At 41.0% G+C, this 14,479-nt stretch overlaps 1 protein-coding gene across 1 annotated transcript; it reads right to left on the reverse strand.

The window, feature by feature from the left end:
- Positions 1–5,282: 5,282 nt before the first annotated feature.
- On the reverse strand, positions 5,283–9,023 carry LOC121553867 (GTPase IMAP family member 7-like). Its single transcript, XM_045214213.1, has 3 exons — positions 8,988–9,023; positions 7,223–7,312; positions 5,283–6,383 (listed from the first exon to the last, which is right to left on the reverse strand). The coding sequence occupies exons 2-3, from the start codon at positions 7,302–7,304 to the stop codon at positions 5,485–5,487; spliced, it is 981 nt and encodes a 326-aa protein (XP_045070148.1). The 5' UTR covers positions 7,305–7,312; positions 8,988–9,023; the 3' UTR covers positions 5,283–5,484.
- Between the last annotated feature and the right edge of the window lie 5,456 nt (positions 9,024–14,479).

Genomic DNA, 14,479 nt, shown 5'->3' on the forward strand with positions numbered 1-14,479 from the left:
TCTCTGTCGGCCCTGCGTGGTTTGTCAGTGAGCCCGTATACGAACTTTCATACTTATCATACATACATTTTGCATATAATAAATTAAGCTTGGATTGAAGATCTCTTGATTCTTATTCCAATACCAGATTTGAATTACGCAATTTCTAACAGTAGTAATATTATTCGTATCTCAGAAATCCATTTGGATTGCTAGCTATAGCCTAATGTTAGCTAGCTAGCTAACATTGAACCTAGTTAGTTAGCTTGAGCTACCTGCAGACTCCACTACGCCAGAGGATTACCATCAAGTTAGCCAGGTGTGTCTGGGGCTGATTACGGCCATCCATTGTATTTCATGAACATGTGTACATCTCTAGACAATAGTGACCCATCAACTTAGCTAGATATGGCTGAGGGGTGGTTATAGCATTTCTTTCACATGACCCATCAATTTAGACAAGTGAGAATCATGTAATAATTATAAAATATTTATAAAATATTTTTATCTGGACACTTTCTATTTTTGATATTGCTACTATGCAAATATGCAAGTAACCATTTCACTGTACCATTTACACCTTCTGTATCCTGTGCATGTGACAAATACAAACGATATAGTGTGTGTTTACCAGAGACGGTAATGTAAAGAACAACATGGGAAGTAGGGCTGCTGAGGGTGTTTCAGCACCCCACAAAAAAATATAAATAATTAATACATTTTTCTCACAGGGCCTTCAGTAGTACTGCATTAGCAGACTGATATAGCACGGGCAAAAATATTTTTTCAGCACCCTCCCTTGAAAATAATATATAAAATAACATTTAAAAAACACAAACTGCACCCCACCCCAAAACTACTTCCTGCAGCTACGACCCAATAGTAGAACTATCTTCCCTATGATGACAGCAGAGTCCCTGTCCATCTTCCATGAAGGCCTGATTCATGCAGTCTCCTCTGAACAGTTGATGTTGAGATGTGTCTGTTACTTGAACTCTGTGAAGCATTTATTTGGGCTGCAATCTGAGGTGCAGTTAACTCTAATGAACTTATCCTCTGCGGCAGAGGTAACTCTGGGTCTTCCTTTCCTGTTGTGGTCCTCATGAGAGCCAGTTTCATCATAGCGCTTGATGGTTTTAGTGACTGCACTTGAAGAAACGTTCAAAGTTCTTGAAATTTTGTGGATTGACTGACCTTCATGTCTTAAAGTAATGATGGACTGTCGTTTCTCTTTGCTTATTTGAGCTGTTCTTGCCATAGTAGGGACTTGGTCTTTTACCAAATAGGGCTATCTTCTGTATACCACCCCTACCTTGTCACAACACAACTGATTGGCTCAAACACATTAAGAAGGAAAGAAATTCCACAAATTAACTTTTAACAAGGCACACCTGTTAATTGAAATGCATTCCAGGTGACAACCTCATGACGCTAGTTGAGAGAATGCCAAGAGTGTGCAAAGCTGTCATCAAGGCAAAGGGTGGCTACTTTGAAGAATCTCAAATATAAAATATATGTTGATTTGTTTAACACTTTTTTGGTTACTACATGATTGCATATGTGTTATTTCATAGTTTTGATGTCTTCACTATTATTCTACAATGTAGAAAATAGTAAAAATTAAGAAAAATCCTGGAATGAGTAGGTGTGTCCAAACTTTTGACTGGTGCTGTATATTGTTTGTATGTATGTGTTGGGCTTTAGCTGAGATTATTCTTTACAGAGTCAAGTACACTGAGTGTACAAAACATTACAGAGACTGACCAGGTGAATCCAGCTGAACACTATGATCCCTCATTGATGTCACCTTTTAAATCCACTTCAATCAGTGTAGATGAAGTGGAGGAGATAGTTAAAGAAGGATTTTTAAGCCTTGAGACAATTGAGACATGAATTGTGTATGTGTGCCATTCAGAGGGTGAATGGGCAAGACAAAATATTTCAGTGCCTTTGAACGGGGTATGGTAGTAGGTGCCAGGCGCACCAGTTTGAGTGCGTTAAGAACTGCAATGCTGCTGGCTTTTTCACGCTCAACAGTTTCCCCGTGTGTATCAAGAATGGTCCACCACCCAAAGGACTTCCAGCCAACATGACACAACTGTGGGAAGCATTGGAGTCAACATGGGCCAGCATCCCTGTGGAAGGCTTTCGACACCTTGTAGACCATGCAACAACAAATTGAGGTTGTTCTGAGGGCTAAAGGGGGTCTAACTCAATATTAGTAAGGTGTTTCTAATGTTTTGTACACTCAGTGTATGTTTGTCCAGATTCAATTAGATCTGTGGACCATATTTTGTTTATGGCTAGCTCTGAACATGAGCTTTCCAATAGTTGTTTAAATTTTATTTATTTATTAACTTTTATTTATTCAGGGTAGCCCAATTGAGACCAGGGTCTCATTTCCGATGGTGCCTTGAATACAAAATGTTCTCCCAAACAGGAAGAAAAACGAATAATACAAGAAGAATAAAAACAATCTCAACAAATAAAACTACAATCAATCAAAACAACTGCAATCTAAGGCATTTTATCGCAGTGCTAGAGGCGTCACTACAGACCCGGGTTCAATCCCGGACTGTATCTCAACCGGCCATGATCGGGAGTCCCATAGGGCGGCGCACAATTGGCCCAGCGTTGTCCAAGTTCGGGGAGGGTTTAGCCGGGGGGGGCTTTACTTGGCTCATCGCGCTCTATTAACTCCTTGTGGCGGGCCGTGCGCCTGCAGGCTGACCTTGGTCATCAGTTGAACGGTGTTTCCTCCGACACGTTGGTGCGGCTGGCTTCCGGGTTAAGCGGCGGGTGTTAAGAAACACGGTTTGTCGGGTCATGTTTCGGAGGACGCATTACTCGACCTTCGCCTCCCGAGCCCGTTGGGGAGTTACAGCGATAAGACAAGATCGAAAAACAAAAAAAACAACTGCAATCCTCAATGAATTCATTCAACATCAGAGTCCTAACCTGCCCTAGAGGCACCAGGGAATCAAGATGCAAGGAATTGTTTTGGTTATTCCAACAATGGGGGGCACTAAAACTAAATGAGGATTTACCTAAATTGGTCGAGACCAGAGGAACCTCAGGAGCTAACTAATCTTACGAGAGGCTTTGATAGCTCATTCTTTCATACGTTAGCAACGAAGTTAGGTAAGTTGGAAGCTTGTGTAGTAGAGCTTTGTAAACAAAAAGGGAGTAATGAAGTGACCTACGGGACTTTAATGTGGACCAGCCGACCTTTTAATACAGGATGCAGTGGTGAGTATTAAAACTGTCACCTGTGATAAAGCGAAGGGCGCTATGGTAGACAGCATCCAAAGGTTTAAGAGTGTGATGAGTACTGAGTATACTAAGAGGCAGGACGCAGACGCAGGAATTAACAAGGTCAAGGTTTACTAAACAACGACAAAGAGAAAATAACAAAGATAGCGTAAACGACACGAAGATAAACAATCACACACAACATCATCCAGAACAGTCCAGGGCTAAATAGGGGTGGTGATGAGATGATGAGGTGCAGGTGCGCTGGAGGTGATTAGGGTGCGTTGGGTTTCCATTCCGGTGTTGCCGAGGTGGTGCGCTCAGACCGGTGGCTCAGTAGACCGGCGAATCAGAGCACCAGAGGGGAGCAACGGGAGGAGACGTGACAAAGAGGAGTAGCTGCTGCAATCTGGTAAATGGTGTCACCATAGTCAAGAACTGTCAGGAAAGTTGACTGTACAATCTGCTTCCTGCTATTTAGGGAGAGGCAATATCTATTCTTAAAAAATAAGCCCACTTTAAATCTTAGCTTTTTAAGGAACTCATTCATATGTTTTATAAACATTAAGTCTTTGCCAATTCAAATGTCCAGCTATTTATAGGCGGGAACCTGATCGATGGGAGAACCATCCAATGAATAAATATGTAGTTCATCTAAAACATTTTTGAGAGAATTAGAGAACAACATGTATTTATTCTTGCCCACATTAAGTCAAAGTTTTAAACCAACCAGGGCTTTCTGTAAGGTAACAAAGTCAGATTGCAACTCTAACAACGCCTGGTCAACAGTAGGAGCAATGACATACATAACAGTGATGTCTGCATACAGATAACTATTACAAGTTTTAACAGATAGACCAATATTATATATATTAATAGTAAAGAGAACAGGTCCCAGTACCAAGAAACTAGACTTGACACCATCAGAAATAACACATTGAGTCCTGTCTGACAGATAATTCTCAAACCACGTTCAAGAAGCCTGATTCAAGCCTATTTCAGTCAACCTTTGAATGAGTGTGATGGTCAATAGTGTCCAAGGCCTTGGAAAGGCAGCACAATAATTATTCTGATCTAAGCAATTGAACACATGTAAAACAAGCATAGCAGCTGAAACTGTGTTATGTCCAGGTCTAAAACCGGATCGGTGCACATTAAGAATAGAGTGAGAAGTTTAAAAAGTTCTTAGCTGACAGTTGGCCAGGGATTCTAAACTTTGGAAAGGCAAGATCATTTGCAAATTGGATGGTAGTTATCTAAGTCAGAAGGATCTCCTCCTTTATGTGTCGCTTTCCAGACCTTAGGGATAAACAATTGTAAAGTTAAAATATATCAATGGTTCTGTGATAAGTGGTGCAGAAAGTAAGAAGGGATTATGTGAATCAGCCTCTATGGATTTGTTTTACTTTTTTACAATCTTTAGCAAAGTACTTAGTACATCATAGACATCAAATGGTTGGAATGAAAATAAAGTATGTGAGTCTGTTAGTGCATCATTATCTACAAGGTGAGGTGACTAGAGGACTCTCTCCAGTAGAATGATATGCATTTTCAGAGATTATCCTTTCAAATATTTGGGCAGCTAAAGCAAAATGGTTTTTAAAAGTACCACAAATTAAAATGTTCTCTAGTATGGGACCAGAGGCTGTCAAAACCTGCTGGGACAACAAGGGGGTGGAGTTGTTTAAAATGTTTTACCACTTTCCAGAAGTTAGCATGTATAGCATGTATATTATAGAGATCAGTCCTTTCAGGAGCCCATATAATTGATTTATAAATCCCATCATTGGATAGTTTGGTAGTTGGGTTTCCCAAGGGACTTCATAGGCCAACATAGCTAACCTAAATTGTAAATATAAAAAAAAAGGGTTGCCTGGTAATGTGTATGTATCTTTCAAATCTCTGAATGTCCTCAAACCATTACTGACCATATCGGCAAGGGTACGGCTTCCACATTTGGACCATTGGGGGGATGCAAATGACCGCCCTCCACATAGCAAGGCATAATACCCAACATCTGATCTGAGGCTTTTGAAAATTATTTTTTCTTAATCATTGTTGGGAAAAAATGTGATCCAGATCAGATGTTGGGTACTATATTTATTGAATAGTATATGAATCCTATTAATTAAAAGGGACAATTTGGGCGCAATAAATTAGCAAAATTTCTCAGAGATCAAATTATATTTATATTATATAACAAAATAATTAATCTTCATTTCAAAACAATCTGAGATGGTGGATGTGGAAATCTTATTCCTTCTTCTCTTTTGAGGTGGAACCTGATTCGAAATAGATGCCCATGCATTCATAACCTTTCCAAGCGGCTGCTGCAACCCCTGCTGCAGCCCCTGCTGCTAACGACAACGGAGAGCCGTACAAGGCTCCCAACCCCAATGCAGCCGTACTGGCAAGCGCTGACCACTTGCATTCAGTCAATTTCTCTTCTCTTCTTCTGCTTTCTTCCTCTTCCTGTCTCCTCTCTCTCTTTATCTTCTCCTCTTTCTGTCTCCTCCTCTCCTTTTCCTCGTTGATCTTCCTCTGGGCCTCCTGGTACATCTCGTTGGTGTAGTGTTGTCCTCCATTCCTCTTCACCATCTCCTCTATCTTCTTCAGCAGCTCTGGGACCTGAGTGTTGTCTCTTCTCTTGTCATTATTTAGGGAGTGATATCTGCCCCCACAGATATTGATGAGTTTCTGTAGCTCTTTGCTCTCAGCCAAAAACTCCTCCACTGATTTGCCCTTCAGTTGATCTCCATGTGTGAACAGCAAGATGGTGTACATTGAAGCTTCTTCTCCAAAGTTCTCCTGGATCCACTTCACAGTGTTCTGCTCCTCCTCTGTGAACCTCCCCAGTCTGATCACCAGCAGGAAGGCGTGAGGTCCTGGGACTGACATTTCTATACACCTGACTATTTCACTTGTCATCTCTTCTTTAGACATTGTTGTGTCATAGAGTCCCGGGGTGTCGATGACATCAATCTTCCTCCCATCCACCACTCCACTCTGTTTCTCACTCTGTGCAGTCACAGACACTGGAGAAGCCTCCACTTTAAACACTACTCTCCCCAGGATGGTGTTTCCTGTTGCACTCTTCCCTGATCCAGTCTTTCCCACCAGAACTATCCTGAGGTCAGAGGGCTGGCCTGAAACTGTGGAAACAGACAAGAAATGCTTGATTTGATAGTGGGTGTTTTGATAAAAGGCTACTGAAAACTCTGTGTATTTCCATGCATATATGTATGTATGTGTGTGTGTGTCTGTATGTGTGTCTGTGTCTTTCCTGGTTGAGAGTTGACGAGACATTAACTGCTTTTCTTCTAGTCAAATAATCAAATAACATTCAGCTCATACACCCATATACACCCCACAGGACATGCCACCAGGGGTCTCTTCACAGTCCCCAAGTTCCCCCAAAAAAAAAAGATTAAACAACTTCTCATGGAATGGCGGGAACTGTGAAGGGACACACACACAAACACACTCATATTTTTTTTTATTGTATCGTCGTATTATTATTACTATTATTATTATTATTATTATTATTATTATTATATAGCCCTATGTAGCTCAGTTGGTAGAGCATGGCGCTTGCAATGCCAGGGTTGTGGGTTCGATTCCCACGGGGGGCCAGTATGAGAAGAAGAAAAAAATATATTTAAAAAATGTACTCTCTAACTGTAAGTCGCTCTGGACAAGTTCAAAATGAAAAAAAAATAAATGGTATGGCGGGAACTATGAAGGGACAAACACACTTATATTTTGTTTGATTGTATTGTATTATTATTATTATTATTATTATATATTTATGTGTTTATTTGTGTGACTGTCCTTGTCTATCAGTGTTGTGTTATTTGTCATGTTTTGTGTTTTTTGTTGACCCCAGGAAGAATATCTGCTGCCTCTGCAAAAGCTAATGGGATACAAACAAACAAGTGTGTAGTGTGTGTGTGAGTGTGTAGTGTGTGTGTGTGTGTGTGTGTGTGTGTACCTTGGCATTGACCAGTGAAGTCTTGCAGACAGAGTATCAACAGGAACAGAATCTTCAGAATCCTTCCTCTTCCTTGAGCCATTACTACTACTGCAGCCAATCAAAAACATGGAAACAGATGATGACCTCATTACAAAATTCAAAGTTCACATTTCTTCGGTGACTCATCCCAGAGTGTTTGGCAAAGTTCCAACGTTTACAGATGAGGATGAACTAAATTATATATTTTTCTCAGCTATTTGACTTTTAAACAATAAAAACTATAAACTATAAAAAGAGTAATGGTATGTGGTAAAACTGTCGATAAACACACTAGATTCTAGGGGTGTAACGATCCATCTACTACATCGATGTATCGATTTATATTCCTATGATCCAACTACATCGATCTGTACTCGGCGAGTTGGCCTTTTGGACACCATATATCAATCTAACATCGTTTTAAAATGTAATAAATCGATTGTATCGATACTAGGAAATAACCCATTGGATTTAAGCACGTCAGACTTTATATGGATGTTTTTTCTTAGCACTTTTAATGATAAAGGCTTTAAACATTACTCGATTCAGTCTGCCTATCCGTGACATCATCGCCCCGCGCCAGCAGCAGCGCAAAGGCGCAAAGACAACAAAACATAGCATGGCGGACGACAGAGGAGAAGCCGACGAGCGAGAAATTATCAAGCCACCATTGCGGTCCTTACAAGAAACAGGAATCTAGGAAACTTCACCTGCACTGTCCAGTATCCAGGTATTTATTTCAGTCACACTAGTTGAATTTTTGGCTAAAAGGTTACTGAATCGATTTCAAGTCACTGAATTGTTTCGGATCGTATCGTTCTAAATGAACCAATATCGTCCTTGAATCGTATCGACAACCACGAATCGTGATACAAATCGAATCGTTGTTAAAACGAATCGTTACACCCCTACTAGATTCCCTAACAACGTAGCCTACATCAGGTGAACATAATGTACTCATATGCATATCAAATGACGATCTAAACATGGCTATTATTCTACCGTTGCCTGGCTGCTACGTGTCAAGACCAGATAGACCAGTTAGACGTCGTGTTCCCATTAACATCACAGCTACTGTGTAGACAGACAGGAAAAGTTCAAACTATAATTCAGTGGAATCAGTATAACTGAAACCAGTGCTTAATGTGTAAATCGGGAGGTGTCGGAACACAAAGGGTGCGTTACTCTGCTCAGACGTTGCTGACGCCAGATCTTACAACGCCTGAGGAGGTATTTTACATATCAGCTAACCACATCATGTGTTTTAGCAATCTGTCAGTCAAACCATTGGTTGATGCATGCAACGTCTATGCAGTGGAACGCGACCTTAGTCAGTACTGACAGAAACCTGCAGGTGTGTCCCTCACAGCAACAACCTGCTATAAGATGGTTGTTGACCCAAGATCGGCCCCCTTGAACAAGATACAGTATACTACACTAAACAAGGTAAATGTTTCAGGTAAAAGTCTAACCATGTTTCTCCTTTCACTGTTCTACAATATTAAAAAGTGTATACATACAAAACATACTGTATAGCATAATGTGATTGTTAACAGCTATATGATTTTATTGTTTTGACATTTTGATGATAAGTGATGTAAACATATGATTATTTATGCGTAAATGTTAACAGACCTGGTATTAATAAAATGTCTACTTAATATTGTGCTACAGTTATTCAAATATTGTAGAATAGATTGTTGTGCAACATTTTATTAGTAAGGAAGTTAAGTTGTATACTCACTTTTAGTGTGGTTGCACAGATCTGTTAATTGTTGTTCCCTGTTGTCACTGAGAGAGCTGAAGCAGTGGGCCTGCTGGTTTTGCATAGCCAGGTGCCCCAGGTGGGTGGAGATGTACCTTAAGGACCAATGGAATGGTCTAAAACTCATGCAATACTAAAGCGCCCAATGTGCTGCACCTTACATTCTGTTAAGTTTCATTTTCCCAGCAACTAGTCATTTCAAGCCAATGAGTGTTGCTAGGCAAACAGTATTCTACTCAGGACAGGCAGAGTCTGAATTCTGATTGGGTGTCGCTGTTTAATCTTGGCTGCTTGCCAGAATCAGAAGCTAGGCCACATCTATGGGTGAAATTAAATGTGTTGTACACATAGACATCTCCTTCTGGGGGGGAGGTAAAAAATGAAATAACAAATGAAACTGCATTTTCAAATGTAACTACACTGTAAACCCTAACAGTGTCATGCAGTAAAAAAACTGAGTGATGTAAACTTATTACGTGTAAAGTCGTTGTCCTGACTCTAAAGTATTGGGTTACCCTAACGTGCATGTAGCATTTCCCTTTCCTGAACTCAACTATTTTATCTGAATACTGTAACTGTACTCATATATTTTAATTGTACAGACCGACGACGCCCGACGTCATGTGCGTCAACAACGTTCTGCGCTGCGGTGCGTCTCAAAATGTATTGAAAAAGATGGCTGCTCGATTAAAGCGAGGGAATTTCGTAGTAAGAAGAACAAATGTCTTGCGACGAGCTAATTGACTGTTTTGACAACTACTTAATTCTATCAGGTTTTAGTGTGTGGCTGGAACTAAATAACGTTAGTCCCGTTTCTTAGCTCCAGTATTGGCAACATCAAACCGAAGTGGAATATTAGCAAACCGGTGAGCATATATTAGCATTGGACAGTTAACGTTTGCATGTTGATTTGAGTTTTAGTTATTAGTGAGTTCTATGGAGATCGTGCAATTCATTTTAGCTAACGTTAGTCTAGGTTATGTTAACGCGCTGCTTGACAAGTGCATGCTTTGACCACGTGTACAGTACGGCGACGGCATGGTTTTAACGTTATGCCAAGGGTGCAGCAGCATCTAGTTGGTGCCATGTTGTTAACAGAACCATCATCTCCTGCTGCAGCGTGGTGGTCATATGTTTATTGAGTGCACTGATCTGGGGAGTTATAAATTATCAGTATATTTGAAGTTTTAATTCCTTGCTGTGTAAAAAGTATTCTGTTAAATCTGTGCGATTTGACTTGGTAACCCCACTAGCTAGTTTACTAAACTAACGTAACTTACATCGTGCTTGCTAAATAGATGATTGCAAAGCATTGATACATAGCATGTGGGCTAGCTAACATTGGCCATCAAGCGAAGTCCTGTTGATTAAGTCCATCGAGTGCTCTATTTTCTGATTTAGTTGCATCGACCACATTGTTTCTTCCTCCCTTAAGCTCAGAATGGTGAGCAGCAGTCCTTAATGCCGTACTTAAAAGTATGTCTCAATGGAAGGCTGTAACATTTCAGTATCCAGGAATATCTGTCCTGTGATGCCATAAGATATAGCAAGTAGCCTAAACCATATTCTATTTAGATACATCTAAGTGACTTAAGGAATGAACACCATTTTAATTTGACTTTCAGATTTTTCATTCGATGGAGTGGAAATGTAATTTGTGTGCTGCCTCCTTTGATACCAGAGCTAAATTACTTACCGTTTGAAGCACAGCTTTTACCCAAGAATAAGCCCGCTGCCATGTCTTTATCATGATTGCCTGTGCGCATTTCAATCCATCAATGCACTCAAAATGTATGGATCTCGATTCCATCACGTGACAGCGAGAGATCTAGATTCAAACCTTCTCAGAGGTAACACACTTACGTCACTTAAGGGGACATTTAAAAAGCCATGAGACGGTAACATGCCCATTTAAGAATTGTGATAATCGCACTAAAATACACTCCTCATTTAAAGCCCACAAGAGCAGGAAACATGCAGTTGCTGTTAGTTCTAACTTCTGTGAAGATGTTGTATGTGTGGAAAGTGATAGTCTCCCAGTCACTAGCTCAGTTGACCCTGATGAAGAGTGTCCCACTCAGATTGCAGACACTTTTGACCTCCCTGAGTGTCAGTTTGACACAACCGAGTTGAGAGCTCAGTTAAAAAAATATATTATATTTTTAAAATGCAAAGTGTTCTCCATGTTTCTGACTACGCAACACAGGAAATAGTTGTGCACTTGGGGCAGATATTTTCTCTCTCTCAACCTCTGGTCAAGGAAGCAATAAAATATGGATTACTGAAAAATGAACACACCATTAGTGATTCTGCCCTTGACCAAGTAGTCGAGGCAGTCATGGACAGCAGTGTTTTTGCCAGTGTCACTGCTAAAGGTGCCGAGATGTCAACTTCTAAGCGCAGGAAAACCTTTGTTGAAAATAACTACCCTCTAGTCATGCCAGTGCAGTATGTTTCCTGAACTCAACTTAGCAGGCTTTTTGGAATCGTTTAGTGCTGACTTTGTGTGTTGATTCTGTACAGCCACCCGAGACCAATTTTAAACCCATGACGTTGGTGAGGCAGAATTTAGTAGGAGAACAAGAGCCAGCCATGACCTTAACGTGCAAGATGTTGTGAATGGGAATGGTCAGAGTCAGTATGGCTTGAAGTGTGACTGTGTTTTGAGCCAGACCTTGCAATATTTTCATGCAGTTACTGGTTTCCCTCCTGATATACTGCATGATCTGCTCAAAGGTATTGTGCCTGTTGAGTTGGTCCTTTGCATCAGTGAGATGAGACATGTCTGAAGTACTTCACTCTTGAGTATTTAAACCAGAAAATGGCTTCCATCCCATATCAGTACGCAGACAAAGTAAACCGAGCACATCCAATCCCAAAGATATTTGCAACCAAAGGACTATTGGTGAGAATGTTTATGAAAATGCAACATTGCTCAGACTGCTTCCTTTACTGGTTGGTAGTGATGTGCAAGATGGAGATGGAGCGTGGGTAGTGTTAATGGATTTGAAAGATGTCATCAAGCTTGTGTTATCACCAACATTTACAGCTGAATCAGTGATCATAGACAGACTCTGCAAGAGGTCTTTCCTGGGTTTAGACTTCTAACCAAGCACAATTATGTTGAGTATTACCCTGAGCTCATCAAGTGTTATGGGCCTCTTGTACACCTTTGGACCATGAGGTTTGAGGGTAAACACCGCTTTTTCAAAAGGGTTGAGCATGACACTCAGAACTTCAAGAATGTCCTGAAAACTCTGTCGGCCAGGCACCAACACGTGATGGCATATTACCTCAGTGCACCATCATTCTTCTAACCACATACACTACCGATCAAAAGTTTTAGAACACCTACTCATTCAAGGGTTTTTCTTTATTTTTACTATTTTCTATATTGTAGAATAATAAAAGACATCAAAACTATGAAATTACACATATGGAATCATTTAGAAACCAAAAAGCTGTTAAACAAATCAAAATACATTTTATATTTGAGATTCTTCAAGTAGCCACCTTTTGGCTTGATGACAGCTTTGCACACTCTTGGCATTCTCTCAACCAGCTTCACCTGGAATGCTTTTCCAACAGTCTTGAAGGAGTGCAAATTATGGTGGAAAATAAATATTTGGTCAATAACAAAAGTTTCTCAATACTTTGTTATATACCCTTTGTTGGCAATGACACAGGTCAAACGTTTTCTGTAAGTCTTCACAAGGTTTTCACACACTGCTGCTGGTATTTTGGCCCATTCCTCCATGCAGATCTCCTCTAGAGCAGTGATGTTTTGGGGCTGTCGCAGGGCAACACGGACTTTCAACTCCCTCCAAAGATTTTCTATGGGGTTGAGATCTGGAGACTGGCTAGGCCACTCCAGGACCTTGAAATGCTTCTTACGAAGCCACTCCTTCGTTGCTCGGGCGGTGTGTTTGGGATCATTGTCATGCTGAAAGACCCAGCCACGTTTAATCTTCAATGCCCTTGCTGATGGAAGGAGGTTTTCACTCAAAATCTCACGATACATGGCCCCATTCATTCTTTCCTTTACACGGATCAGTCGTCCTGGTCCCTTTGCAGAAAAACAGCCCCAAAGCATGATGTTTCCACCCCCATGCTTCACAGTAGGTATGATGTTCTTTGGATGCAACTCAGCATTCTTTGTCCTCCAAACACGATCGAGTTGAGTTTTTACCAAAAAGTTCTATTTTTGGTTTCATCTGACCATATGACATTCTCCCAATCCTCTTCTGGATCATCCAAATGCACTCTAGCAAACTTCAGACGGGCCTGGACATGTACTGGCTTAAGCAGGGGGACACGTCTGGCACTGCAGGATTTGAGTCCCTGGCGGCGTAGTGTGTTACTGATGGTAGGCTTTGTTACTTTGGTCCCAGCTCTCTGCAGGTCATTCACTAGGTCCCCCCGTGTGGTTCTGGGATTTTTGCTCACCGTTCTTGTGATCATTTTGACCCCACGGGGTGAGATCTTGCGTGGAGCCCCAGATCAAGGGAGATTATCAGTGGTCTTGTATGTCTTCCATTTCCTAATAATTGCTCCCACAGTTGATTTCTTCAAACCAAGCTGCTTACCTATTGCAGATTCAGTCTTCCCAGCCTGGTGCAGGTCTACAATTTTGTTTCTGGTGTCCTTTGACAGCTCTTTGGTCTTGGCCATAGTGGAGTTTGGAGTGTGACTGTTTGAGGTTGTGGATAGGTGTCTTTTATACTGATAACAAGTTCAAACAGGTGCCATTAATACAGGTAACGAGTGGAGGACAGAGGAGCCTCTTAAAAAAAGAAGTTACAGGTCTGTGAGAGCCATAAATCTTGCTTGTTTGTAGGTAACCAAATACTTATTTTCCACCATAATTTGCAAATAAATTCATAGAAAATCCTACAATGTGATTTTATGGAGAAAAAAAATCTCAATTTGTCTGTCATAGTTGACGTGTACCTATGATGAAAATTACAGGCCTCTCTCATCTTTTTAAGTGGGAGAACTTGCACAATTGGTGGCTGACTAAATACTTTTTTTCCCCACTGTATGCTGAGCACTTGTTGGCTGCTTTCCCTTCACTCTGCGGTCCGACTCATCCCAAACCATCTCAATTTGGTTGAGGTCGGGGGATTGTGGAGGCCAGGTCATCTGATGCAGCACTCCATCACTCTCCTTCTTGGTCAAATAGCCCTTACACAGCCTGGAGGTGTGTTTTGGGTCATTGTCCTGTTGAAAAACAAATGATAATCCCACTAAGCCCAAACCAGATGGGATGGCGTATCGCTGCAGAATGCTGTGGTAGCCATGTTGGTTAAGTGTGCCTTGAATTCTAAATAAATCACAGACCGTGTCACCAGCAAAGCACCCCCACACATAACACCACCTCCTCCATGCTTTACGGCGGGAAATACACATGAGGAGATCATACGTTCACCTACACCGCGTCTCATAAAGACACTGCAGTTGGAACACAAAAT

Source organism: Coregonus clupeaformis, unplaced genomic scaffold (assembly GCF_020615455.1).
Source record: "Coregonus clupeaformis isolate EN_2021a unplaced genomic scaffold, ASM2061545v1 scaf0217, whole genome shotgun sequence".
Classification (NCBI taxonomy): domain Eukaryota; kingdom Metazoa; phylum Chordata; class Actinopteri; order Salmoniformes; family Salmonidae; genus Coregonus; species Coregonus clupeaformis.

What these genes read in the sequence shown, in the direction of transcription:
- LOC121553867 (XM_045214213.1), bottom strand. Translation starts at nt 7,304, where the DNA reads ATGGCTCAAGGAAGAGGAAGGATTCTGAAGATTCTGTTCCTGTTGATA. An exon ending in CTTCACTGGTCAATGCCAAG is followed by an intron (nt 6,384 to 7,222) that starts GTACACACACAC and finishes CTGTTTCCACAG; the next exon opens with TTTCAGGCCAGCCCTCTGAC.